Below are 26,552 nucleotides of genomic sequence, written 5' to 3' on the forward strand. Positions count from 1 at the left end.
CTGAATGTTTCGGCGCCTGCGCAGATTGGGGAAGGTTCTGGAAGACAGTGGAGCTGCCGCCATTTTGCGGGAAGAGGAGCAGCTCCGGCTCTAGTGCTGCTTTTACTGCTGAGTATCTGGAAGATAGCGGTGCTTCGTGTCCCCCGACACACCCTAAGGAACAGGGGGAACCGGGACCCCCGCTGCGGGGACCCGGAACTGGTAAGAAACCCCGAAACCGGGTTCCCCCCGCAACGTCACCTGTGCGTGACGTTGCCGCACGGCCCCTCCCCCTGACGTCACAGGCAGAAAATGGAGCCGAGAGTAGAGTCCGGCAAACTTTTTGAAATTAAAACAACAACAACAACAACAAAATGTTTTTGTTTATTTTGACCTGGAAGTGTTCGCTGCCTACCTAACCCCTGGCACGATTTTAGGAATCGGCACCCTCGTGGCTGTATCCTTCAGCGATGAAGATGTTTTCAAGGATCCGAATGACTGGTCTCTTGGTCCCCGTAGCCCTGACGTTCAGGGTGTCCCACACTGTGGAGGGAGCATCGACCTCCCGCGGTCTCAGAGGACTCGTGGAATCCATTTTCAACCCCTAGTGGCGCCAGAGAGAGATGAGGGAATTGAGGTTTCTTCCTCAGTCTTCCGTGTGTGTTAGACTGTTCACTGTGTTGGCGGCTCTGCCCACATAATCCGTGGCGGTAGAGAAGCATAGTGGGGCCACATAGGAGGTTTTAGCATCGGGACACTGGCCCTCACAGAGATGCTGCCAGTAAGTTATTTGTAGGACCGTTTTTTGAAGCGTGGTCTTGGTTTGTTAGTTTGTTACACATGGGAATGTTTTTGTCTTTCTCATTGTTCTTAATTAAGCTGTCTTCAGTTTGGAGATGTTTGTGCCCAGCTCAGTGACCAGACCCAGGAGGTGGCGCTGCCCATCACCCCTGAGACTTCAGCGTTTGGTGAATGAATTCTGCCTGATTGGGGCTGACAGTGGTTTTTCGCTTTCCTGTGGCCCGGCTGCAATGGGGCCTAAGTGCCGGCTTGGGTCTAGTCTGTGCTATGATAAGGTCCACGCGATACCATGATTGTGGGTCCCTAATTCACTTTTTGGAGCAGGGTTGGAAGAAAGCAGTATAATGTTTTATTGTATGGTTTTGAATGAACTTTGACCCATAAGTTAGGACTTAAAAGAGTTCTTAAACTCCCGACCTGAAAGCGCATAAGTGTTTGGGACTTTTCTGCTTTTTAGGACATCTAGAAAGATAGACTAAACCCAGCAAGATTGCAAGTTTCAAAGTGTGCTAGTGTTTTATATATGTGTGTTTCTAAATAGATCCATTCATTTGTTTCTTAGGTCTGAAAACTTTATTCCACAGGTAGGGGTTCCTTTGTCAACTTATGTGAAAGTTGTTGCATATCTTAAGTTATCCTTGCACTGTACAACAAAAAGCGGTTCTTGAAATTAGAAGCATTTCATTTGGAGAATTAAAGGCAGGCTATAAAAAATGAAGAGGAGTGTTATGACACTTAAAAAATTTGTATAGACTTGGCAGTCAGATGACTGAAAAGAACAGAGTTTGTAGATCAAAAACTTACTTATAGAACCATTTTTCCCCCACAATAGTTCAGATAGCATATATTAAAATCAGCCTGGCTCCTAATATTTTGAAGCATATACTGATTTTTTTCTTTGAAGCATATACTATTACAAACTGATTATCTCTATAAGCCACACAATAAGGTGTGACTAATGAGACTGATTCTTTTCATATACCTATAAGAACATTAATTCTCCAGATCAGTGTATATTTAAAAATAGACATCTTGGTATGCTGTGTACTTTTATTTTTTAAGAAATTTCCTTGGAGAAGGAAATGGCAACCCACTCCAGTATTCTTGCCTGGAGAATCCCATGGACAGAGGAGCCTGGTAGGCTACAGTCCATGGGGTCACAAGAGTCAGACATGACTTAGCGACTAAACCACTGGAGAAAGACTACTCTCAATTTGGCAGCAAGTGACAACTGTCCTTAAGATTTCTTTCTTTTTTTCCCCCTGATAGAAAAAGAAAACACTTGGAAAATGAAAATAATAAAATTTCTATTCAAAAGTAAAAAAAAAAAAAAAATTCCTTTAAGTTACAAACCACACGCCGCTGCTGCTGCTGCTAAGTTGCTTCAGTTGTGTTCAACTCTGTGTGACCCCATAGATGGCAGCCCACCAGGCTCTGCGGTCCCCCGGATTCTCCAGGCAAGAACACTGGAGTGGGTTGCCATTTCCTTCTCCAGTGTGTGAAAGTGAAAAGTAAAAGTGAAGTCACTCAGTTGTGTCCAACTCCTAGCGCCTCCATGGACTGCAGCCTTCCAGGTTCCTTTGTCCATGGGATTTTCTAGGCAAGAGTACTGGCATGGGGTGCCATTGCCTTCTCCGACAAACCACATGAGAGAGTGGTAACCTGAACATTAGAGTCAGAAGTTTTCTGATCAAGGATCAGCTCCTCCGTTTGAGCTTTGTGACTTTGGACTGTTCACAGAACCTTAGTTTTTTCTTCTGTGTATTAGATTCAGTATTGCCTGTAGCATATGTTACCATTGATTACTAAATAAATGTAAGATAAGAGATTGAGTTCACTGGTTTTTAGACACCTATTTGATTTTGGTTTGGTTTCCATTTTAAACCTTAAACTTGGGTCCAACTAAATTTTACTGTTGGCTGCTTCCAAGAATCTTATCTTTGTAACATGTTTAGCATAGTGCCCAGCAATGTCAGGTACTACAAATGATAAATATGATTACTTTTATAAGTCATCAAAATAGGCTATGGACTCTGTCTCCAGTCAAGACAGCATGATTGGATGATGCATTAACTACGTTAAAGAGGACAAAATTCTTGTGTATATGGAAAGTCTTAATCACACTTAGCCTTTCTGCGTAGAAATTCTTCAAATTAGTTTTTTTCAGTTTTATTAGGATATCAGTGACATAAAACTATACATGTTAAGATGTACAGTTTGGTACGTTTTGTTATGTGCTGACACCCATGAAACCATCACCCCCACCAAAATTCCAAAATGTTCTTTTATTATCTTTTCATCCTGGCCCTTCCCCACCTGTTCCTGTCCCTAGGTAACCCCTGACCTGCTTTCTGTCACTACAGGTTAGTTTGCATTTTCTAAAATTTTATGTAAATGTACATCATACAGTATGTACTTTTTTTTTGGTAACCTCTTTAAATGTAATGATTGAGATTTATCTGTGTTACATATTTTTATAATTTTGGAGCAGTAATCTTTGAATAATTTATCCTGTTGATTTTGTTTGGTGTCTTCTGTTTTTATTATTTGACAGACCTGTGACGAACAGACTTGAGAAAGACCATTGCTAAATATGAAAGCTTGGGGTAGGCTAGAAGTCCTACTGTATGTGCCTAGACAGAAATGCTTCAGAGTGGGACTGGTTAAGCCATTTTAATCACAGTCTTTCTGAATTACCCCAACTCTAGTTGGCGTTGTACAAAAACTGCTTAATGATGAATCCCCTCATTTTTGTGTGTTTGAGTTAGGGATGTGAAGAAAAGCTTAGGACAAATCTGCATTATTCTGGTATTACTTTGCCTTGCTCTTAATTTTTATTCTTGTAGTCTTACCTTTTTAATGGAAATATGTGCCAATTTAAGTTTAAAGGAATTATTCAGAATTTTGAATAGTAGAATAGAGGCCAAGTGCCCAATATAAATAGTAAGTTTGAGTACCTGCATTTTAACAGGAAAAGGTCTGTATTATATTTTGTCTGTCCCTAGACATCTAATTTTCTTCTAGACCCTGACCTTTTCTAAGCCACAAAGCAGAACTAGTTCAGATCTATAAGGTGCAAAAATAAATGGAGGGTAAGCAACAGCTGATAAGATACCTTCGGAGTTCAGGTAACAGAACTGTATATTTTGATGTCTGTTTCTTCAAAGGGGGAGGGAATGTGGGGTGCCGGAAGGGGAGGAAAAATAAAATTGAGGTTCTTATGTATTGATATCTTTTCCTCAGATCTGCTACAATGGCATCCGATGACTTTGATATAGTGATTGAGGCCATGCTGGAGGCTCCCTATAAAAAAGAGGAGGTAATATTCCCCATCTCACTCTTGGAAATGGGTTAGTAAGAAAAAGCAGTTGTGGCTAATCAGTTTCAGTGTTTTAGGAATTTTCTTTCCCTGTTCATTTATTATGTACAGTGGCTGTTCACGAAAGGTATAATCTTTTAGCAGTCACTGCTGGAGATTAGTACTCAAAGGCCACGCTTGCAGAAAGGGCCCTGAAAACTGGGGCTGAGGGGGCAACATAAAGTTGGGATGGGAGCGCTTTGCTCACAGCTCTCAGTGACACAGAAGAAAGTTGCTATATCTCAGACGTAACTCATTTCTCACTCTCCTGGGAAATAGATGTTAGTGGAACAAACAAATGTCGGATAGCTAAAGTTTGACATTAAAATCTCATCTCTTCTTTTTGGGTAGTTTCCATACTTCTTCTCTTACCCTCTTTGTTAGGAGATCTAGGTGCTCAGAAACTGTTAAGATAGTTGAGAGTTTTGATTTAATGAGCTTTCTTCCTTGTCCACTTTTGTTCTTTCCTTGCCCAATGGAATCTGTGTGTCTGCCACCTGATGCCTTGTGTCATTTTCCTGGTGAACCCTTTAGGATGAGCAGCAAAGGAAGGAGGTTAAAAAGGACAGTCCCAGCAACATGACTAACAGCACCAGCAACATTGGCACCAGTGACTGTGGTACCGATGGGAGCAGCGTCACTGACGGGACCAGTGCCACCAATGGGAATGGCACGAGTGGGGAGGCAAGCAAGTGAGTGTGGCATGAGGAAAGTGGGTTGGCCGCTTGGGGAAGGAAGACAGCTTTGTGCATTATAGAAACAGCTGGAACAGAGAGGTGGTTGTTCATAAGACTTCCTACTTTAGTAATAGCTCCACTGGGTCATGGGAATAATGGTGATTTGGTGTAATGATCTTCCAGTGTAGACTTGTGGATCAGTCCTAGTTTTGATGTATTTCATTTGAATAAAATAACAAGAGGATCTCTGATTTGAAAACATCAGATACTGTCCTGTTCTATGGAGGGGAAATGACCATTTCATATACCTGACAGTGTTCAGGGCTGTGTGTAAACTGATGTCATACCATTGTCATGAATTCCTGCCATACTGTCTTCTAGGCTTTGGTCTTTTGCTGGTTTTTGTTTCATCCTAGCCTCACTATCATTTGGTTTCCTTGGGAGAGATAATGAAACCTCTGTAATGAGAGTTGATACTCTCCCACAGGAAGAAGAGGAGCCGGAGCCATAGTAAAAGCAGGGAGAGAAAACGCAGGTCAGTCGTTCTGGGGACACTTGGGTTTTGAGAATTATAAATAGAAAGATACCAGGGAAAGCTATACATTAAAGAGGAGGTTTGTTTGTTCTTGACGGAACTTAATAGTAATTTTTGTCCATAGTCGTAGTCGAGACAGGGATCGTCACAGGCGGAAAAATAGTCGGAGCCGAAGTCGAGATCGGCAGCGTCGCCACCGAAGCCGTAGCTGGGATCGTCGACATAGTAGTGAGTCACGAAGTCGAGACTGGCGTCGTGAGGATCGTGTACACTACAGGAGTCCACCGCTTGCCACTGGGTATCACCTTTTGCTAATAAGATCACCTTTGTATTCTGGGTAAAACCAAGTGCATGATGGTCCCTGCCCAAGGGTGCCTGTATCCTGTTGTTTGGATGGGCAGGAGACCCAGTTACTGGAGGGGTGATACTCAGAATTTGCATGTGTGATGAGGTGCTGTAATCTGATTTTCTCATGGTGGAAGACTCAGCACTGGACCAATGTGAATAGACGTGGTTTTCAATTTTGTTGTTCTCTGTTCTGTAGGTGTAGGTATGGACACAGTAAGAGTCCTCATTTCAGAGAGAAGAGCCCAGTCAGGTGAGTTGATAATGCAAACTCTTTCAGGGACTGTGAATTATGAATAAAAAGTGGTTTGAGCCAAACCACAGAAATGTGTAGTTCTTGAGGGCAGCTAAAGAATGATGACCAAGTATTGGGAGGGAAGGTCTCAACAGTTGTACTCTTTAGAGAGCCAGTTGATAACCTGAGTCCAGAAGAGCGAGATGCCCGCACAGTGTTCTGCATGCAGTTAGCTGCCCGCATTCGGCCTCGAGACCTGGAGGACTTTTTCTCTGCTGTTGGCAAGGTAACCCTCTTCTCCTTCTTAGTTAGCTTGGGGTAGCCTGTCTTCTATCCATCCCCCTTTATGCCCAACTCAGGATTTCCCTTCTGCCCTGGATAGGTTCGAGATGTCCGTATCATCTCAGATCGAAACTCACGTCGGTCTAAAGGCATTGCCTATGTAGAATTCTGTGAGATCCAGTCTGTGCCGCTTGCCATTGGCCTCACTGGGCAGCGACTGCTAGGAGTGCCTATCATTGTACAGGCGTCACAGGTGAGCAGCCTGAGAAACGGACTTGAGAAGATGGAGTTAAATGTGGTAGGTGTGTAGCATAACCCATCATTTCCTCCTTCGGCAGGCAGAGAAAAACCGCCTGGCAGCCATGGCCAATAACCTGCAGAAGGGCAGTGGTGGACCAATGCGCCTTTATGTGGGCTCCCTACACTTCAATATCACAGAGGACATGCTCCGGGGCATCTTTGAGCCCTTTGGCAAAGTGAGTGGAAAGAGGGGAACATCTGAAGGGAGTTGGGAAAAGTGGGGAGGGTGAGTGTACCTCCTCATCTGTCTGATCATGGTTAACCCACTGCATGTTTCATAAGGGCTATGTGGGTCCCTCCTGGGAATGTTGGCTCCATCTCTGTATTCTTACTGCTCAGGAGATAAATTAGGCACTGTGAAATCAAATAGTGAGGTCCAGGTTAAGTAAGATGAGTTAGCAAAAGTGTTTTGGAAAGAAATGAATTTTGTCTCTCTCTTTAAAATGATTTGGAGAGATGTAATAGATTGGTTAGAAAGATAGAGGTATTTAGAACAATCTAAGTAGGAGACTTTCCTGGTGGCTCAGTTGTTAAGACTCTGCGCTTCCATTGCACGGGGCACAGATCACAGATTTCATCCCTGGTGGAGGAACTAACGTCCTCCGTGCCACATACTGTGCATAGCACAGCTGAAAAAAACAGTCTGGGTACGAAAGATCAAAGGTGTGGCTTAGCCAGAAGATTGTTATTTCTCTTTATTTTGCAGATTGATAATATTGTCTTGATGAAGGACTCAGAAACAGGTCGCTCCAAAGGTTATGGTTTTATTACGGTGAGTTTCTAGTCTTTAACTTTTAATTTTAGTTTAGGTTTGTCTACTTGTCTGGTTTTGTAGCTCAGCTTCATCCTCCTCCCATAGGAACAGTCTTAATGACCCATAAACTCTGTTGCCTGAAGCTTGGACTAGCCTTCTGCCCCTTGAGATGAACACATTGCTTGAGATCTTGGCTTTGCTCCCACACTCTGTCAGTGGCACTGGTATGGGGTGTCCAGGAGTTCAACCAGTCAGGTTGAACCAGCCTGTTCAACTAGCAACCAAGTGCTCCAGCTTGCTCTTTGGGTAATAGTAATAATTCCAGGCTGTAGCTGAGGTTGGGGGATGAGGGAGGTCAGGTGTGGGCTTTATTGTAGATGTGTGTTATAGATTTGGTATATTTTTATGATGGGGTGGGAATAAGAAGTTATATATTTCCCTCTGTTGCTACTCTGTTTGAAGCAGTTTCTCCACTGAGAAATACTTTCATATTTAAATACCATCGTAGGGAAAATAGTGAGGCCACCTAATAGTGGGCAAGTCTCACCTTTTCCTGACACTCCAACAAAATTGTCTCCCATAACTGGTTCTTCCATGTGACTCCAGGCTGAGGACTGGTTGCCAGCCACAAAGTCTAATGGAAGCTGCTATTTTCTGGGCTCAATCCAGGCAGCCTACACCCCCACAGTTGCCTGCAGGGCAGAGGGGAGGTAGGTTAAACTCTACCTTGGGAATTGCTCATCACAGAAGTATCCAGTAAAAGCAAGCCACCTACATACACCACCTGCCTAGGAACTGTCATTACCACGTGCCAGGCCTTAGAGCAGGTAATACCGGAGTAAACAAAGCCAGCTGTGGGGTTCATGGTGGCAAGTACCTTTTTTAGCTCCCCATGCGACTCAGATTCAGAAAGGTTCCTCTGGCGTCTTTCTGCCCTTGTGTTACTGCCTTTTAGGTCAACACCCTTGACACGTAAACAGCAGACTAGGAATCCTCGTTGTCAGGCCGCTGCTGAAAGGGACTATGAAGTAGAGGCCCCGTGGGGCCAGAGAGGTGGACTGAAGTGGGGGTGCGGTGTTGCTTTCAGTACCAGGCTGTGTGCCCCCCTGAGGCTGTGCCTTTCCTAGTTCTTGACTAAAGACTGAAACTTCCTAGTCCTGAGGGCTGAAATGAAACTCAGGAGCCTAGGATCTCAGCCTATATTATTTTCATCTGATATACCCATTTGTGAAATAGCCCGTCAGGCGAGGCTCCCTACAGATAACACACTGTTAGGTTCTTAGTGGAGCTGGAAGATTGAAAAGTGATTGCCCTTGAGTCAGCTGGAAAGGGTTCTTTTCAGAGAACCATTTGGGAGGATGGGATCCTAGGTGACATTCCTTGGGAAAGAAAAGTTTGAGCCACAGTGAGCATGCCATTTTCCTGGGACCGTAGGACTAGGGAGTGTTCCTGGGGCTTTGAGAGCAGGTATGTGGCCGGGAGGTACCTGATATGGCCTGGATTTCTTGTAGTTCTCTGACTCAGAGTGTGCCCGGAGGGCCTTGGAACAGTTGAATGGCTTTGAGCTTGCTGGTCGACCTATGAGGATTGGCCATGTGACCGAGCGACCGGATGGTAGCATAGACATCACTTTTCCTGATGGAGACCAGGAGCTAGACCTGGGATCAGTGGGTGGACATTTGCAGCTCATGGCCAAATTGGCAGAAGGTAGGTTTCTTTGTGGCGTGAAGAACGTGGGGTTGAAATTTACATTGAGGGTTAGGACTTAACCTCATCTCTTCTTTCCCTCTGAGGCTCTGGAATCCAGCTGCCAACCACCACTGCTGCTGCCGCTGCTGTGGCCCAAGCTGCTGCTGCTCAAGCTGCTGCCCTGCAATTGAATGGAGCAGTTCCCCTGGGGGCCCTGAACCCAGCGGCTCTGACTGGTAGACTTGAACTTGGGGAAGGGAGAGAAGGGTTAGACCTGGAAGGCAGGAATACTCTGTGCTAACTCTCTGTGCCTCTCTTTGTTCCAGCTCTGAGTCCGGCCCTGAACCTCGCCTCCCAGGCAATCGCCTCCCAGTGCTTCCAGCTTTCCAGCCTCTTTACCCCCCAAACCATGTGAGTCACAAGGCCCAGCTCGCATCAGTATTCATAGTTATTTTCTTTCCTTCAGCTCCCTATTTACATCTTCTCCTTGCCACAGGTAAATTAGTGGCTTGGTCCACTGCCTCCCTGTGCCTCTGGGTCCTGCCACTCCCTGCTCCACGTCTACCTTTCCACGGCCCCTTCTCTCCGTTTTGTGGACCAAGCCATCCTGAAGGCATGGACACTGATGGTGGGGGAACTGGGGCCCCCCTTAGACACCAAGAAGGGCTCCTACCCACCACAGCCCCAGTGGGAATGGACTCTGCTGATCAAAGCTGCTGGTCGAAGAGAACAGCATCTACACTTGCGTTGAACATCTGTTTGTGTTTAACATCTCCTGGGATGACCTTCATTGTCCTTCCCAACCACCTCTTACTGATTCTTTCTTTCCTACCCCTTTGGAAAGGCCATAGGGCATTAACTGAAGGAACTAATTGCTCTCCTCCTTTACCTTTATCCTGCAATCTGTCACAGAAAATCCCGGAAACCTCTGGTCTGTGAGGACTTTAGAATGTGAGGGGTTGAACCTTGCTGCTACAGGGCCCTGGAAGGTAGTGTGGACGTGTGTGTTGGGAAGCCTGCCTTAGACCTCAGCTTGGGGCCAAAACTGCTTCTAAGGGCTCAGGGTCTTGCTGGGAGGTGCGGGAATAATCTGCCAGCCATTTTGGATGTCTTTGGGGCATTTAATGAAAGGTAGGGTACCTTTCTGGTACCATCCAGCTTTGTGTAGTTGTCTTTCCCTTTGACCCAGGGTGGGAGTGTGGAGGGCAGACGACTGCTCTCCACCACTTCGCTGTGCCTCCGGAGACTGGGCTCAAGCCCAGCTGTTAGAGCCACTTTTGTCCCCTTGCTGGACACCCATGAGCCCTTCTCACTGGATTTTATACCCTGTGTCTGTGTACATAAATATAAATATATATATATATATATAAACTTTGTACAAAAGGCATGTCCCACTGTTGTGGTGGCTGCTGCCCATATATGTGTGGTCTCAGTTCATAGTGTGTCTGTCTGATGTTAACTTCTGAGCCAGCACCACAAATGGATCTCGAGATATAAAATATTTGTAATGCCATCGTGTTTTCTTTCCTTTAATTTTTAAAAAATCTGATCTTTTAGAAGAAAATCAGGCAAGGCACACACCCTGTCCATGTCTGCTTAAACGCCCGTGGTTTTCATGCCCCTGTCTTTATCTTAGTTTTCTCTCAACATGCCTGCCCATTGGACAGACTCTCCAGCTCCGGCTCTACCTGGGGACAGATCTTGTCTTTCCACCAGATGGCAGTGTGACAGTAGCACATTCTGCACCTTCTGGGAGCGGAGGGTTTTGTGATCCTGAGGAGCTTAAGTACTAAAGAAGCCTACTCAGCTCACCATTCTTAACCTGTTGATCTCTGTGGCCTGCCTTTGGACCTCTTTGTGTAGAAATCCAGTCTAGTATCCAGAGGGGTTTGGGCATTATACATCAGGGGTCCTCTAGGCCTTAGGTCTGTAATTGTTCACCCTTTCAGCCCCCTCAACTCTTGCTTCCCATATGGCTCTGCCTGGGACAGCACAGGCTGGGCTGATCCATGCTTTCCAGGGAGCTGAGTATTCTAGGCATGTCCTTGCCAAAGGTGAGGCACAGCTTCCTCTGCCCGCTTTGTAAGGCTTAGGACACGGGGCCAGAGCAGAGCCTGGCTCACCAACTGCGGACCAGCCCAGAAGGTCTGAGGTTCCAGGGACAGGGCTGAACCTCAGACCTGTCTCCCTCCTGTGGGCCTCCTCCATTCTTTACTGGTCTCTATGGCAACAATGTTAAGGCTTTATTGTCATGCTAAAAATATGGATAATTGCTGCTAGGTTTTTTAGTTTGTCAGTTAAGGCTTCTAAGCAGAGTGCTGGTTTTTTGGTGGTGAGCTTCTGATGTTCTGTTGACACTGAAGTGTTAAGTACATGAAACCTACTTGTGGCACAGAATGCCACTGGGACTTGGAGGGCTTTCTAGGCTGCTGCAACCTCACCCACTGTCACCCCTACCCCTTCCTTATCCTTGTTTGCTCTCTGGACCTGAGGAAGGGAAGGAGGCTGCATTATTTTTAGGTAGGAGCAGCTGGATGTGGCCCAGTCCCCATGTAGTTGTTGATTGGGATGTTAATGCATCCTGAGCTCAGTACAGACTTATTTATATACATCATCCTAAGGCTGTGGACCAGGCCTCCTCATGGCAGTCTTGAATGCCTTCACACTATTAAGTACCCACAGGCCTTGCCTTCTGCCTCAGGTGGGCCCCATCACTACTCATTTTCCTTATATTTCCATCCCTGGCTGCTTTGCCTTCCTGCACTGTGGGTCCTTCCACCTCAGTTCTTCCTTGCTCTCAGATCCTCACGTAACTTTGCGGGAGAAAGACAAGGGTGGAAGTAAAGGGATGTCTAAGACAACTTCTGTTCTAATGTTAACCCATATAAGGTAACAGCATCTAATGGGTGACAGTGTCACTGCCTGTGACTCAAGGCCTTCTTATTACTCATAACTGTACAGGGGGTGGTTGGAGTGTAGTGAAGGGGGCAGTAGATAACCCCTTGGCTCAGCCTAATGTAAAGAAGCCTCCCTCAACCTTCTGCCTGAGTATAGTGGCTAAGGTGGGAGTAGAGATGAAACTTGTTCAAATCCGTTCCCAGTGCAGTTACAATTTCCCTACCAATCCTCAACTCTAAAGGGGATTTTCATCTGACTTTTGGCTTACAGCTTCCACTTTTGTCTTCTCTGAAGCAGCCCTGTTTTTTAAACTGCTGTATTCTTGACATTGGGATTCATCCTATTTCCTCCTTAGACTCTAACCACCCCCAGATGTGAGCTACCATGGAAGCAGGGCTGTGACTTATGAACCTTTAGTCTTCGTGTTTTGCACTTAGGGGAAAGGGAAAGGAACTAAAAACTTAAAGGAAGATACTCTGTCATAGCTCCTCTTTTCTCTTAAAGTTTGGTGTGAATCAGAAAGTGTTACTTGGACAGTGAGAAGAGGCTATCCTGACTCTGAAAAGTGAGTGGTGGGAGGTGGTTAACAATAATGAGAATTTATATTTATGCAGCATTTATTGTGGGTTAGGCATTGCTCTAATCATTTTATGTGTATTGTCATTTAATCCTCACAATGATTCTCTGAAGTAGATTCTTTTTTCTTCTTCACTTTGTCACTGAGGAAACTGACACCCAAAAGGTTAACTAACTTGTCCCTCGATTATGTAATTAACAAGTTTGGGATCCCAGTCCAGACAGTCTAGCTTCAGATCCCTTGATCTTAACCTGCTTCTCAGCATCACTGTGAAAGCTAAAGCCTTGGAATCATGGGGAAGTGTCACTTTTTCTGTCTCTATATCCATACTTCTCAATATATCTTGAATTTTTCCACTTCCATGTCTACTGTCTTATTCTTTCTGCTGGTCAGAAATCCTGTTCTTTAAGACTCTGATGCTTTCCTAGTTGAAGTTTATTTTCCTTTCAGTATTCTTGGTCCTATTGGTTCTTTTTTTTTTTTGTCCTATTGGTTCTTATTCCGACTTTATTTACAGTTCTTTGTAAACTCTGTTACTCGGTGGTTATATCTTGATGAAGTCAATCATAGACGTGTCATTTTCATTATTGTTGTCTTTGCACATTTTTCATATCTGTTGAGTTAAATTAATCCCCTCTCAGTTCAAATCAGACCCAGGCTTTCCAGAAGCTATCCCCTGTAGCCTGCTTAGCTCAGCAGCCTCTTCCATTTCTTCCTCACCCTTCCAAAAGAGAAGGCAGCTTTCCTCTTTTCGGGGTTACCATGGTAGCCTGTGATGATTTCTGTCCAAAATGCTGCTGCCACCATCAGAGACTGATGTTTCCATGGCAACCAGGTGAAGTCAGTAGGCATGAGCTCTGAGAAGCTGTGTATCTGAAATTTCTGGCTTCAGTTATCCCCTTTTCCCTCCCAACTTTTATACTCTATATCCAGAACTGATTGCTCTCAAGATGTGTTCTTGATTGAAAGAGCTCTGTGAGGTGAAGCAGACCAGTTAACTCAGGTCACGTGGGGAGATGGAAGCAAGAAAAGATCTGATCAAAGATCACTTTTAAAAGTTGGATGAGTTTTCTTGGCTTTCCCAGATGATCATCTCAAGAGCCCTTAAGGAATTGGCTGGAGTTACTGGAGACCCATTAAGCAGTTATTTGTGAGGGCAGTGGGTGGATGAGGTGTATTAAGATTGTAAAAGAGCCAGTCAGTGCTGGATTGCAAAAAGGGGGAAACAATGACCTTGGAAATCAGAGAACTTGTCAGATTTCCAGTATTCCAGAAAGGATGGGAACTTCAATCAGCTTTCAAGCATCTTGAAACCTGCTTGTTTAAAATGAGTGGTGCTGAGAATCAGCCTCCTCCTCCCACCTCCTAGGCCTGACCAAGACAGGGGACCTCCACCCTGCAGCAGAAAGATCATACTGTGGAACAACACCATGTGGTTCAGATCTCTCTTCTGCCACAAACCAGCTGAATAAGCTTGGGTGTTAACTTCACTTCAACTCAGACTCCTCACCTATAGAAAGGAAATGATTACAAAAGTTCCTGTCTCAGGCATGTCCTGAGAATTCAATGAAATGATACATGGAGAGGGCTTGGAACTGGTTGCTTTGCCCTCATTGCCATTCCTCGGAATGCCTATACACTTGACTTTCTACCTGACCTAATTCTTCCCAGCTTCAGAGAATGCTCGAGATTTACGGGGGGATGATAGGGCCCTACCGATGACAGGGCAGTGATGAAAATAAACCTGAATTGTTCCTGGGCTTAAGTACGAGGCTCACAAGGCCCTACGGCACCCACAGTCAGGCTAGCTTTCAGGAAAACCACATCCCACTGGTCCAATCTCCTTTTATACTTGAAACTCTAATGGGGTTACAACCAGATGGCTTTGGAAAATCAAGGTGAGCCCCTCAGGGACCTTCAAAGCATTCTTTTGTTACCGTCCTTTGCAAACTGCCCTCCTAATCTCCCCCAAGCATTCCTATAGCACCTGTCTTTCTTGGTTTCCAGAGCCTAACTCTACCTACTCTGGCAACTTCCTTTCAGAGTAAGTATTTTAAATCGGCATTGGTCCTCTGCCTAAGATTATAATTTGAACAGAAAAATGGGAAACTGTAGTATAATACCATCCTTAGGCTTCAGTTGCCAATCTTCCCCCCAGTACTCCCCAAGCAAGAAATCCGATAATGGGTCTCCTGAGTTCTGGGGGAGTTTTGTTGGACTCTGTGGACCACAACTTAAATGTGTATTCCCAAAGCAGGGCTATGCTTTGAGAGATTCAAACATTACATGGTGCTTGAATAAGGGCCTGGACACAGGTTGTCAAAAAACATTACTTCCCTATAATCCAATAAAAAATTTCAAATAATTTTTTTTTAAAAAAAGCATAACTTCCACTGCTCATTTGAATAATTACGAAGATACTTGTATTTTATCTAGTCCTCTTCACATCTTGTAGGATGTGGGATCTTAGTTCCCTAGCCAGGGATTGAACACATACACCCTGCAGTGGGAGTGTGGAGTTTTAACCACTGAACCACCCTTATCCTCATTTTAAATTGGGAGAGCTGAGGTTCAGAAAGACAAGAGAGGTTAATAGTGACTTTCTCCATAGACTTCTATCCTGAGTGCCAACTAAAAAGGCTTGCATAGCTCCATTGAATTTGTATTCACACCTTGAGTTTACATGGTCTCCAGGTTGTAAAGGCATGACATCAAGATTCAAATTCCTTGAGTATATCCATCTGAGAGCCCCTGGATGATAGAGGGCTAAGAAGCAGGATGCTCTTAATCTGACTTTGGGGACCTTTTGCAACTTGGACGCCCCATCCCCCAAGTTGTGCTCTGTTCTATACAGTGAGGGTCTTTACCTCATCATGTGGCAGGCTGCCCACCGTTTCTTTTGTACATTTTCGCATGTGGTTTTGCCACAAGGCGTTTGTTTTCCTTCTTTCCGCCTTCTATCTACAGCCTGTGTATAACCTTCAAGGCCCAGTTCCTAATATGTGCCTTCCAAATGTTCTGTTTCTTTCATCTAGACTTCTTAGAGCACTTGTTTCAGCTTGCAGGTAGAGTGTGGTGCAGTTTGCTGCTGCTCCGGCCATGTCAGTGCTTCCTTCACCTGGTCCCTGCTCTCCAGCACGATTGTAAGCTGCCTGCGGGCAGGGACAGTGGCTTGTTTTCTCCATAGGGCCCAGCACAGTGACTTGCATATACAGTACGTGAGTGAAACAAGCATTTGTAGATGAAAGATTAAAAAGTTCAGGAAAATTTTACTTAGACTGATGTGGATTGGAGTAATGTTAGATAAATTAAAAGATGTGTGTACGGTGGACTTTCTGGGAGTGAGGATTTAACCCAGAAGACTCGTGGAGTGTCCTTCCAGGGCCCTGGTGGCCTTTCAGGAGATAAGAGCCCTTTCTCCAGTCTCTAGAGGAAGGTTAGATGTAGCAGGGCAGAACTGTAAGCACAGGCCTAGAGCAGAGTGCTCTTGACCAATGAGGAGGGCTTGTGGGCCAGGGGGCATGGGGTTCATAGAGGTTGGGCAGAGGCTGGGCTAAGGGAGCAAAGACCCCAAGATAAAATCACAGTGGCTAAGAGGCTATGAGGGCAGAGAGGAACTTACCTGGCTCAGGCAGCTCAGCTCCAGGCCCCTCTGCTGATCTCTCACGGCAGCCCAGGTCCGCAGCCTGCTCTTACTTTGCCTTGATCAGAGAGAGGATGAAGAGCTGGCCAGGCTCTCAGAGAAGACCCCATCGCTCCGAAGTCTGGCAGGAGCGGGACTTCAGTTTCCGTCTGTTCTGAGCTCTTCCTGTAGGCGTTTGGAGGGAACACACAGATGGGTTGGGCTGATGGAACTGGCTGAGTTGGGGGGAGGGAAGCTTGTAGAGTGTGTGGCTCCCCTCATGGGGGCGGTCCTGCCATCATCATCTTTAGAATTCTGCCACATGAAAGACACTGGGCCTTCCAGTTCCTCACCCTCTTCTCCAGTGACATTTGACCATTGGTGATCCTCTTCCTCTAGGAAACCCTCCTCCCTGGACAGTGGCCACCACTTCTTTGGCAGCTACATCCCCACTGTGCTTCATCAGCCTGTCCCCAGGACACTCTCTTTGGTCCCTCTTTTTTTGGAACAACGAAACTTTGTTTTGTTTAAAATTAGTTTATTTAGCCACAGGTAAAAACTCAAAAGGTAGAGAAAAGAACTTACAATGAAAAGTAAACCTCCGAACCTGTCCTCCCCCACCCAGTCCCCCTTCTCGGTAGTAATCAGTACCATCCTGGCTGGTGATTTGTTCTGTCACAGACCCCTTTGGAAATCTGATGAAATTCATGAACCTGTTCTCAGACGAATGCGTGACTGCACAAACACATCAGACTGCACTATTTCACAAGATCACAGACCCCTAAAGCCCATGTGTGGTTTGAGGCTAAGGATCCCAGCCTGTATTGTACCTTCTCTCTTAGTAGCTCTGTTAGTGGGTCCTTGGTGCAAGATGAAGATGCGGGGTTCCTTCTTCAAAGAGCCTTGTTTAGGGACAGCGGAGCATTAAGCTGAGCATAGGGCCTGTGTGATTGCCCTGCGACGCCTCCTTTCCTCTGGCTTTTCTACTGCTGTCGTTAGGGCATTTATTCTCATATCTGTCTCTTGCCCTGACTTGTTCTGAATTTAAGACTCACCTATCTGGGGAACAGTTGAAACTCTCCATATGGATGTATTTCTGAGTATCTCAAACTCTAGGGTCTCCAAAATTGAGCTGCCAGTTCCTCACCATCCTTCCATCACCTGCAACTCCTCACTTGCTTTGTACCCAGCCACTCAGTTGCCAGGTCCCACAAATCCTGCCTCTGAATTCCGTGCTGCCTCTCCTTTCCCATTGCCATCTCCCTCAGGATGCTTCTTCATTACTCTCCGTGTGTATTACTGTGATTGTCCCCTAAACTCAGCTCCCCAGGCCTTGCCTCAGCTGCTCCAGTCCATGAACACCTGTCCCTGCCTCCTCTTCCCAAAGGACCAGCCCCATCATGTCACTTACAGACTCAGAGCCCTTCAGTGACTCTCACTGCCTACCAAGTTGGGCACAAACTCCTTTGCTTGGCATTTAAGGTCCTTTGCAATAGAGCTCCCAACCTTCTTTTCAGTGCTCATCTCTTACCCCTCCTCTTCATGTCCCTGAGGTTTCAACCCAACTGTAGAACCATCTGGTCCCTTAGTGGGCCCAGTGTGTTTTCCTGCATTTTACAATTAGAACTGCCTCTGTTCTGGTCCTGAGTTTAGAGCTGGTTTACTCCACTATAGCCATGTAATTTCTCTGGCCCTTTTAACCACAGCCACTGCCCATGGCTCTGCCCATAGTGTCCCCTGCATTTCTTCTACTGTTCCTCTCCCTCTTCCCCTCATCATCACTGGAAGTGAAACCTCAGGTGCAAAGTTACACCAAAAATCACCATTAAATATCAAGCAGACATGAGTGGAACCCCAGTTCTATTGCTTATTAACCTCAGGCAAGTAAAAGCGGTAGTAACACCTTATAGTCATTAAAGAATTGAGATAAAGTGAATAAAGTCCTAAGGACAGTGTTACTATTCTTATCTCACCACCCGTGCTGGGCTGGTTTCCCTTGGCTCCTCCTCAGCTGCAAGGACTCAGGAGACATCCTTCTTTCCATCTAGCTCTGGGAACCTGGGTAGGGTGGAGCGGAGGCCTGGCCCCCAGGTGCTCAGGTAGCTGTATCGTCTATCTAGGGGTGAGGGGAGTTGCTGCCTCTGCTCTTTGTTCAAACTCGTGGCTCAGGCAGCAGCAGGCGTGGGCGTCCCCAGGGAAGGCACTGACAGCTTCAGTACTCACATGGGCCTTGCAGGTGACAGCTGGGGTGGTGGGGCCCTGCCAGGGGAGGTGCAGGACAACCCCATTAAACCCCAGCTGATGGGCCTCCCTGTTGGAGGTGGGCCCCACCTTGAACCATCCCAGGTCACAGCTGAGAGTAGTTCTGGGCACAAAGCGTAGCCTCCAGCCTGCTCCTTGCAGGATTAAGGGGTAAGGAGATGGGGACTTGATCACTGAGTTACCAAATTATTCTAGCAGGTCCCTACTCCTCTCCAGGCCTGTTTTTTTCACTGGCAAAGGGACAAATCGGACTCTGTTCTCTAGGGACCTTTTTCGCCTTGTCATGGACCACTCAGACTAAGTTCCGGAACCTCCCTAGAACTGTTCGACAAGAAAAGTCAGGCTCATGGGAGCAAGGAACCTAAATCAGCATCCATCCCTTTTTGGGAGCTTTGAGAACAGTCAAAGTGAGCAAGTGCAGTAGAAAAATTCTTTATTGAAAAGAGAAAGGTAGTCCCCTTGGTGGTGCCTCCTGGGTCCTGGCAAAAGGCAGGTTGCCACCCCTCAAATCTTCAGGCAAAAGTCTCTGCACGCCTTACCTTTAATAACCTTAAAGGGGAAGTGCCGTGGTGCCACGGTAAGTCACAGAATCTGAAGAACAGCGCTTCCAGGCCCTTGCCTTTAAGAACTTCTTAAGGGCAAAGTGGACAAGTGCAGCAGATCAGAGCCAGGACGTTGTAGGAAAGTCTCAAGGAAGCGGCTCTGTGACTTTACCTTTAAGAATCTCTTATGATGAGGCATGTTCGCGCTGAGTACAAAGGTGGGAAACTGTAAAGAAGTCTACAAAGGTCTCTTCCAGTTCTTGCTTTTAGCATCTCTTTACAGGAGAGGTGGTCAAGCGTGAATTAATAAAAAAGAAAATCCCTTGCAGAACTACTTTTCTCCCCGTCCGCCGGAAGCTGCCCCGCCCACCGGTCGCGGCTCACCCTCGGCGGGTCCGCTTCCTCTTTCCAGGAGCCCAGAGGCCGGGAGGTAAACGGAGAGCGCTTGGAGCGGGTTGGGCGACGCCCTCCGGGGCCTGGGGGCGGGGGGCCCGCCTCCCGCGGTCACAGCAAGGTGTCCCGGGAGTTTTTGGTTTCCTAGACGGTCTTCATGGAGGAAGTCGAACGAGGGCGGGGCGGGGCTAGGGGGCGGGCTGAGAGCGCGGTGACCATGGCGACCACGGCTCAGAGCACTGAGAGGTCGTGGCACGATCTGGAGCGCTGCTTAAAGAACTTGGCGTTGCGTGGCACCAGGTTGGCAAGGAAGCGCTTGGCCTTCTTGGTGAGGCTCTCGCGACGCGCGGGCGGAGCGGGGCCCTCGGGGCTGCCCCACTCGGGCCGCGGGCCTCCGGCGCCATCCCGGCCTCGCCGCAGCCGGATCTGGCGCACCGCTCCTTCGAAGAGCTCCCTCGTGTTGTGGTGCAGCGCGGCCGACGTCTCGATGTGCTTGCAGCTCAGTGTCCCTGCCAGATGGCGGCCCTCTGCGGGAAGGGACCTCTTCAGGCGCCCGCCCGCCCGCCCACTGGGCTGCGCTGGGCCCGGGATGGGGCGAGGCTGGACCTGGGGGCTCCAGGGCATGCAGTGAAAAGGGATTGGGGCAAGTCAATCTCTTGCACAGAGGAACAACCAAGGATCAGTTGGAGGGCGCTGGTGATGCGGAAGGGGAGGGAGAAAAGGGCCGTCAGAAGAGGTGAGGGGGAGTGAAGAGAGGGTCTCAAGTCCTAGGTGTGGGCATTGAAAGTCTGCCCTTAACCTGGGGCCAATTGCAGTTTTGTGCACCTGGAAGGGTAAAAGGGCCTTATGGAGAAGAGATGACTAGAAAGGAGAGAATCCTCTGAGATTGCAAATATGGATGAGGTTCAGGGTACTCACCCTCCAGTGATACCTCCCGGGAGCGGGCCAGGTCACTCTTGTTTCCAACAAGGATGACAGGCAGGTCGTGGTGGGGCCTTCCAGCCCTGAGCCGAAGTAGGGTCTCTGGAACTTTGGAGAAGCTTCGTCGGTCGGTGACTGAGAAGACGATGAGAAAGGCATCCCCCGTCTGAAGGCAGTGGTCCCGCAGCCACCCCCCTGCATCCCCCTGCAGATGGGCAGAAAGTTGTGGGATGTCAGGGCTGGGGGCACGGAAGAACCCGCCCAGCCCCTGCACTTCAGGGTGTGAGGGCAAAGCCACCTGCTTAGGACACAGCGCATTCTGCCAAACACATCCAATACTCAGAGTGTGTTTGTGGAGGGGGGAGAAGTTTGTAATATGAGCCCCACATGGGCAAATGGGTGACATAGGATCCTAGACTAGGGTAGTCCATCCTACTTTCTTATGCCTAAGCTCTTCAGAAATGAATGCTATTCAAGTATGTTCATTCTGGCCTCTCATTTCTGCATAGTAATCACTTATGTCCATATTTTCACAGGGCCTCACTTTTTTTTTCTTCCCTGACATTACAAAGCCCTGAGCTCCTGTCCTGTCAGATCAGTTTCTTCTAGGCTAAAAAATGTATTTCAGGGTTTCCAGCCTGGCTTCCAGCTACAGGGTTTGTCAAATTCAGATCCTAACATTCCTCTGGGTCAGAAGATCCTGGAAACCAAACAGCAGTTCTCAATGCTATGGTGTGTACATGGGTGTCAGCCTTTGCTCTCTGAGACCATACATATGAAGAGTCAGGTTTCATTACTGTTAAAACGAGGGTACCAGCCTTTATCCTTCAGCCAAGACTTTGCCCCTCCTCAGTTCTTCCAGGTTTCATTATCTGCTTGCAGCTACATCTTAGTTCTTACCTGTTCCCAGATGTCATAAACAACTAGAGTCACTTCCTCCTTATCCACCATGATGCGTCTCTTATAGGTGTCCTCTGTTGGGAAATAGAAACAAGGAAGAGAGCCCGTTAGGAGGCTCCCCAACACATGTAAGACCTGGTAAACAGAGACTCCCTCCAGAGAGGTTGCCACAGAAAGCATTGGAACTGTTTCTAAGTTCTGGCCTCCGGGACTGCACATGCCTCGAGCTCTTCATCCCTGACTAGGGCTCCAGAGGTGCCCTCAACCCTTGCAGGGCTCCCCCAAATACCTGGGTTCTCCAGCTCGTGAGCACTGTCTCCCTGGAGACCACCGAAAGTGCCTGCTAGGGTGCTCTTGCCCACGCCGCTCTCCCCCACCAGCATGACCTTGAAGATGCCATCCTTTTGGGTGGGGGCTGCCTCCCCTGAGCCCAGGGAGTCAGAGGAGCCAGAGGATGAGGCTTGAGGTGGCCAGTCAAGTTCATCTACAGCTTGGGCCCGCCGCAGCTGGTGTTTGTAGGGGACAGGCATACTGCCTCTTCGTCTGGGAGCCCCTGGGGCAGGGGGTGGCCTGCCCCGGTCCAACCCTGCCAACAGTTTCTCTGACTTCTTCAGCAGTGTGCCATCTGCTTCTGGGGGGGCAAAGAGAAGGAAGCTATGAGTCGGTAGGCCAGAACACCAGAAGCCTGAACTGGTGGGGCTCCCAGGAGCTGACCTGAAGGCTTGCCCAGCGTGGTTCCAGCCACAACCTGTTCAAAACATGCCTCCTGCGGGGGAGGCACCTGTGCGCAGGCTTGCGCACCCACTCACACCTCACACTGACACAGTCACACCCCCAGACTAGGCCTCCGGCCGGGTTGGGGAGGGGGCTGCCACTCCCTCCACTGAAGGCCCTGCCCTCTCCTGCTTCCTGCACCGGGTGATCCTTATGCTGGGGAGGTGCCCAGGGGATGGGAAACTGGAGCTACTGCCTTGGTTCTGGGGGTGGGTACTGACAGAGTCAAAAACTTTGTGGGGAGCCGCTTCCCGGGGAAGGGCCTTTCCTCTCAGATGTGTGTGTTGGGTCTCCATGGGTGTGTGGGAGGGGCTGCCTCTTCGAATGGCCCTGTAGGGACGTCCCCCCAGTGCATGGCTGTGTGAGAGTCCTGCTACACCCCTGGCTGTCCCTGTGAGTCCCAGACAATATCCTGTTCATATTCTTTTCAGGGCTAGGTGGAGGGAGGGAGGGAGGGAGAGAGAAATAGCGAGAGAGCGGGAGCAGGGAGAGTGACAGTGCACGGGTCCGGGTAACTGGAGGAGGAAGGAGACACAACAAAGGGGGATGCAGAGAGGCTGGAAATAGCCCAGGATCAATACTTGACTGGCAGCCAGGGCCTCCAGGAGCCAGAGAAACCCTTACAACAGGTCCCCAGGGTAGCCCCCTGCCCGTGATTCCCAGGCTTCTGGGCTGCCCCTTGTCTTTACCCTTTCCCTCCTGCCCATCCCAACCTCTCAGGAATGAGGCAGACCTAGGGGTAAGTACCAGTTTCTCCAGCAAAGCCCTGGGTGATGGGTGAGGGGACATTTAGGCAGCCCCCCTCTACCCCCCTACCTAGCCCAGCCCTAGCGTGGGCAGGTGGCTCCCTCATTTCTCCAGTGGCTCTTCCCTTCTTGTTGGGTTCAAGCTCCTTCAACCCCTAGTTCTGACCTCCCCACCAAAGCTTCAGCTCCCACCAGCATGGTTTCAGCCAGAACCTGCCAGCTTAGCTCTCACCTGGTGTGGGTGTCTCTGGAGGAGAGGCCCGGTGGCTGCTGGAGGGGCAGAGTGCTGTGGTTTCCGTGTCGGTGTCCATGTCGGTGTCGAGGTCCGAATGCATCGTTGTGTGTGTGCAGCCCGGTAGCTTGCAGCACCCGCTCGCTCACTCAGCAGCACTGTCAGCTTTTCCCTTTAAATACCACCCCCCCCATGCTCTACCCCCCCAACACCTGGGGAGATAGTCCCGCCCCCTGATGAGGTCACACATGCTAATAAGCTGTGATGTCAGCGGGATTCCCTCCTTTCTGCCCCCCCTTCCTTTGTGTCTCTTCCCTCTGGGAGCACACCCACAGCGGAGTCTGGTTAAGATGTGAACAGAACAAAGTCAGGGGCAGAAGAGACGGGTTCAGAGAATTGGGGCGAGGGGTCATGGGTAAGGGAGCTGAAAATGGGAGGAAGCAAGGACCCAGGACCTGGGTGGTCTTTTTCCAGGAGCTAGGACTATGTGTCATTTGTCTGCGTATCCCAACCCGTTAGCCCAACGTTCAGCCCAGAGTGGGTGCCCAGTAGCTAGATGGAGGGGCTAAAGGAAGAAACCAAAAAAGACACAGGGACAGAACAGCCACCCTGCCACCAGGTTTTCCTGTCGCCCCCTCCTTCCGCCTGTCACCCCTTCTGGGCTAAGACCCACAAAAGTACCCATTTCCCAGCCTGGCCTCTAGGCAGATGGGGGCTTTGAGGAGGGAGACATGGTGCTTTGTTTGGGCAGCTTCGTTTTTTCACTTGGTTCCGGTGGGTACAAACCACTGTGGAGACTTCCCACCTGTCCCTCCGTGCCAGGTCCACCAACCTCGTGTTAATCAGAGCAGGCAAAAGGGGAGGGGCAGCTAGCCATCTGGAAGTTCCCAGTCCCGAGGCAGGCAAGCCCCCTCAGTGCTCTCTGGAGCAGCCCCAGGCCTTCTGGGCTATACCGGGCAGACACGCAGTGACACCCACCTCTCTGGGGGAAGCCAAGATAGAGGCACTGCTCTACTGCGCCTTTTCTGCCAGGTCCCTTTCACTTTAGGCTCCCACTCTTGTCTTCCTGACATCAAGGGCCCAAACACGCATTTCGATTTACTGGCCCCTTCTCATCCCATTTTTATCAGATGCTGTGCTAAGCACCTTCTGAATTATCTCCTTTCATCCTCATGACCCTGAAGCTCAGAGTGATAGGTGAGTGACCTGTCCTCCAAATCAATCATGCAGCTGGAAAATGGGGACACCATGATTCCCACCCAGATCCTTCCAGTGCCAGAGACTACCTTTCATCTCTATGCTATGCTGCCTTCTTTGTCTTAAATATTCCAGCTGTCTCCTATTATTGGGAACAATCTTTATTGCCATCTTCAGTGGATTTTTCCAATTGAAGCAAATAGTGATCTGGGGATTGCTAGTGCAGTATGTAGATGGAGGTCAATAACAGGGCAACAGCGTAGGGTCTAGTGGGAGCAGAACTAAGCAGCTACAGTCCTTGTGTACTTCACTGGATAGACTCTACAGTCCTTGATCACAGCCTACTTGTCCTTAACTTTATTCACAATTTTAATGTTCCACCTGTGTTCTGTACTTGAAGATTAGAAGTACATCTATAGCAGCTAGTGAACCCTACAGTAGCTAATAGCAAGAGAAACAACATCACAGAAAACTTTTAAAGCAGTCCTAACATTTAAAAAGTGCTCCAAGGTCATCTGGCATTAAGGCGAATAGCTTTTCTGACACTGTTCACAGCTTCTGAAGACATTGCTGCAGAGTTGTTTGGTTTCTGAGTGATCCTCAGCTATCTAGAGGATTTATGTTATATTGCAGATGTGCTGAAGATGAGTGTAATGTTTTAGAATGACTTCCTTCCAAAATGAGTTTTTTAAAAGTTTTAAATTATAAAGGGGTGAACTTTATATATCTGGAAAGTTCATTTAGAGGGTAGAATTCATTTCTATGATACTAGATAAGAGTGTCAGCATCTGCAGAGCCCAGCGAGGACTCTTGACCATGACTTCTGCTGGCTCTCAATCTCGCCTCACGCCACAGATGCAGGCTGGGTTTCATCTTGAACCATCATCTCTCTCATCCCACTGGTAAGTGGCTGTGCACTTGCCCAGCTTGAGGCTCCCTCAGGAATTGGAGGTTCTGTATAATAATGGGACAGACTGAGATTTGAAATTGAGCCTATCCAGGTTTAACTCTGCCTCTCAATAGAGACTGGACCAGTCTTGTAATTCTCCAGAAGCTGCTGTGAGCTTGTGAATTGGGGCTGTGGTATCCATGGCACAGCTTTGTTGTGAGGGTTAGCTACACGTGATAAAGGGTCCGATATGCAGCAGGTTCCCCTGCCATTTGGTGCTCCACAGTCTCAGGCTGGGTATTCCTCTCCCCTCCCAGCGCGACCTGGAGCTTGCTTTAGGCCCAGATTCTGCTCCTTAAGAACCGAATTCTGGTATCTGCTCAGATTGTCTAATTCTCAGGCTGATTCCCATCTCATAACTGAGATCACCTCCCTCCTTCTCACCAAGGGCCTTTGCTTAAGTTCCATGCCCTGGTACTGGTGTCTATCTTGACAGGATTTGAAGTCATCTAATTTCTTTTTCCTTGGGCCATGGTGAAAATAAACTTGTGTGACAGCCCCCCAGTGTCCCACCCTTACCTGGACAGGATCCTCTGTCTTCATTTCCCATTATGCCAGTACAAGGTCAACCCCCTCTCCCTGCCACTGGGGCTTCCCTAGGCTCCTACTTGCTGGGAGAGGAAATGCTGAACAATTAGTGCTGGGTGTGAGGACATTGACAGGGTGTAAGCAACACGGCTCCTCCAGCAGACGGGTGGGGATAGGCCAGGCCAGGCAGGAAGGGAAAATGAACCTAAGGGGGAGCCCATTTCTCTGGGGACTGATTCTGCTAGGGAATGCCTCAGCTTTGCTTCTGTAGGCATCACACCCACTTTCCTAGGCTCTTTCTAAATCCTTTGTGCCCATTAATTTTCCTTTTAAACTCTGGGACAGCTTTGTCACCTTGCTTACCACAGACTGGTAAGCAAGCATATGTCCCAGCATTTCTCACTGATCATTCCCTCCATTACCCTCTCCAGCTCTTTGGGTCCCTCCAACAGCCCTAGCCCTCACTGTCTGCTTAGTTTGCTTATCCTGTGGCCTCTCATCTTGCCTAAAATTCACAACTCTATTCCAACTACTGACAGCATTCTTTAGGATCTAGTTTGGACCCTCTTCTAGGAAGACCCCTTGGATTTGGCCAAGGTGATGCTAGCATCCTCATACCCTGAGTGATTATGATTTTTCTCTGGATGCATCTTTGTCTGCTTTGAGGCATGCTGGAAGAGAGTTCATCTGTCTTGCCTAGGACAGACTAAAAATGCTTGGCTGGGTGGAGGATGGAGGGCAGGAGTGTTCCACCAGGGGACAGTCTGCCTCTGTGATAAGTACTCTGTGAGTTCTCCATAAATGGGAAGTTTCCCAGACGCAGGGCCCGGCTGGCTCACAACTTCTGGCCTGGCAGTAAGGAGGCTTGGTGCTCACTGCTGGTGTCAGTCACTATGGAGATGGGCCCCTGGCAGTAAGTGGAGATGGAGAGCCTTACTCTTGGGGTTCCTAGAATTTTCTTACCCTCTGAGTGGTATAAAAACTAAGGATGGATGATTTGAAGATAAACAGGAAAAGGGCAGGAGGTGAGGCAGAGAAAGGCCTTCATAGTGAGGA

At 48.2% G+C, this 26,552-nt stretch overlaps 2 protein-coding genes across 7 annotated transcripts; one reads left to right on the forward strand and one right to left on the reverse strand.

The window, feature by feature from the left end:
- The first annotated feature begins 25 nt into the window (after positions 1-25).
- On the forward strand, positions 26-10,468 carry RBM23 (RNA binding motif protein 23). Of its 3 annotated transcripts, XM_065941233.1 has the most exons (15): positions 26-201; positions 3,113-3,143; positions 4,024-4,099; positions 4,673-4,830; positions 5,303-5,350; positions 5,475-5,648; positions 5,895-5,948; positions 6,099-6,216; positions 6,313-6,465; positions 6,551-6,688; positions 7,219-7,284; positions 8,778-8,973; positions 9,060-9,191; positions 9,282-9,366; positions 9,452-10,468. In XM_065941233.1, exons 3-15 carry the CDS (start codon positions 4,034-4,036, stop codon positions 9,453-9,455), a joined length of 1,392 nt encoding a protein of 463 aa, XP_065797305.1. In that variant the 5' UTR covers positions 26-201; positions 3,113-3,143; positions 4,024-4,033; the 3' UTR covers positions 9,456-10,468. The 3 variants fall into 3 exon arrangements, with proteins under 3 accessions (XP_065797305.1, XP_065797303.1, XP_065797304.1); XM_065941231.1 differs by lacking the exon at positions 3,113-3,143; XM_065941232.1 differs by lacking the exons at positions 3,113-3,143; positions 9,452-10,468 and having other exon boundaries at positions 9,282-9,370.
- Positions 215-26,466, reverse strand: REM2 (RRAD and GEM like GTPase 2). Of its 4 annotated transcripts, none has more exons than XR_010663956.1 (7): positions 22,823-26,466; positions 21,360-21,701; positions 21,071-21,144; positions 20,168-20,375; positions 19,241-19,776; positions 16,053-16,238; positions 215-583 (listed from the first exon to the last, which is right to left on the reverse strand). XR_010663956.1 is itself a non-coding variant. In XM_065941234.1 (5 exons), exons 1-5 carry the CDS (start codon positions 22,923-22,925, stop codon positions 19,481-19,483), a joined length of 1,023 nt encoding a protein of 340 aa, XP_065797306.1. In that variant the 5' UTR covers positions 22,926-26,466; the 3' UTR covers positions 18,402-19,480. The 4 variants fall into 4 exon arrangements, 1 of the variants encoding a protein (XP_065797306.1); XR_010663958.1 differs by lacking the exon at positions 215-583 and adding an exon at positions 4,115-4,666; XR_010663957.1 differs by lacking the exon at positions 215-583 and adding an exon at positions 13,293-15,582.
- Between the last annotated feature and the right edge of the window lie 86 nt (positions 26,467-26,552).

This window comes from Muntiacus reevesi, chromosome 7, assembly GCF_963930625.1.
Source record: "Muntiacus reevesi chromosome 7, mMunRee1.1, whole genome shotgun sequence".
In the NCBI taxonomy this organism is placed as follows: Eukaryota; Metazoa; Chordata; class Mammalia; order Artiodactyla; family Cervidae; genus Muntiacus; species Muntiacus reevesi.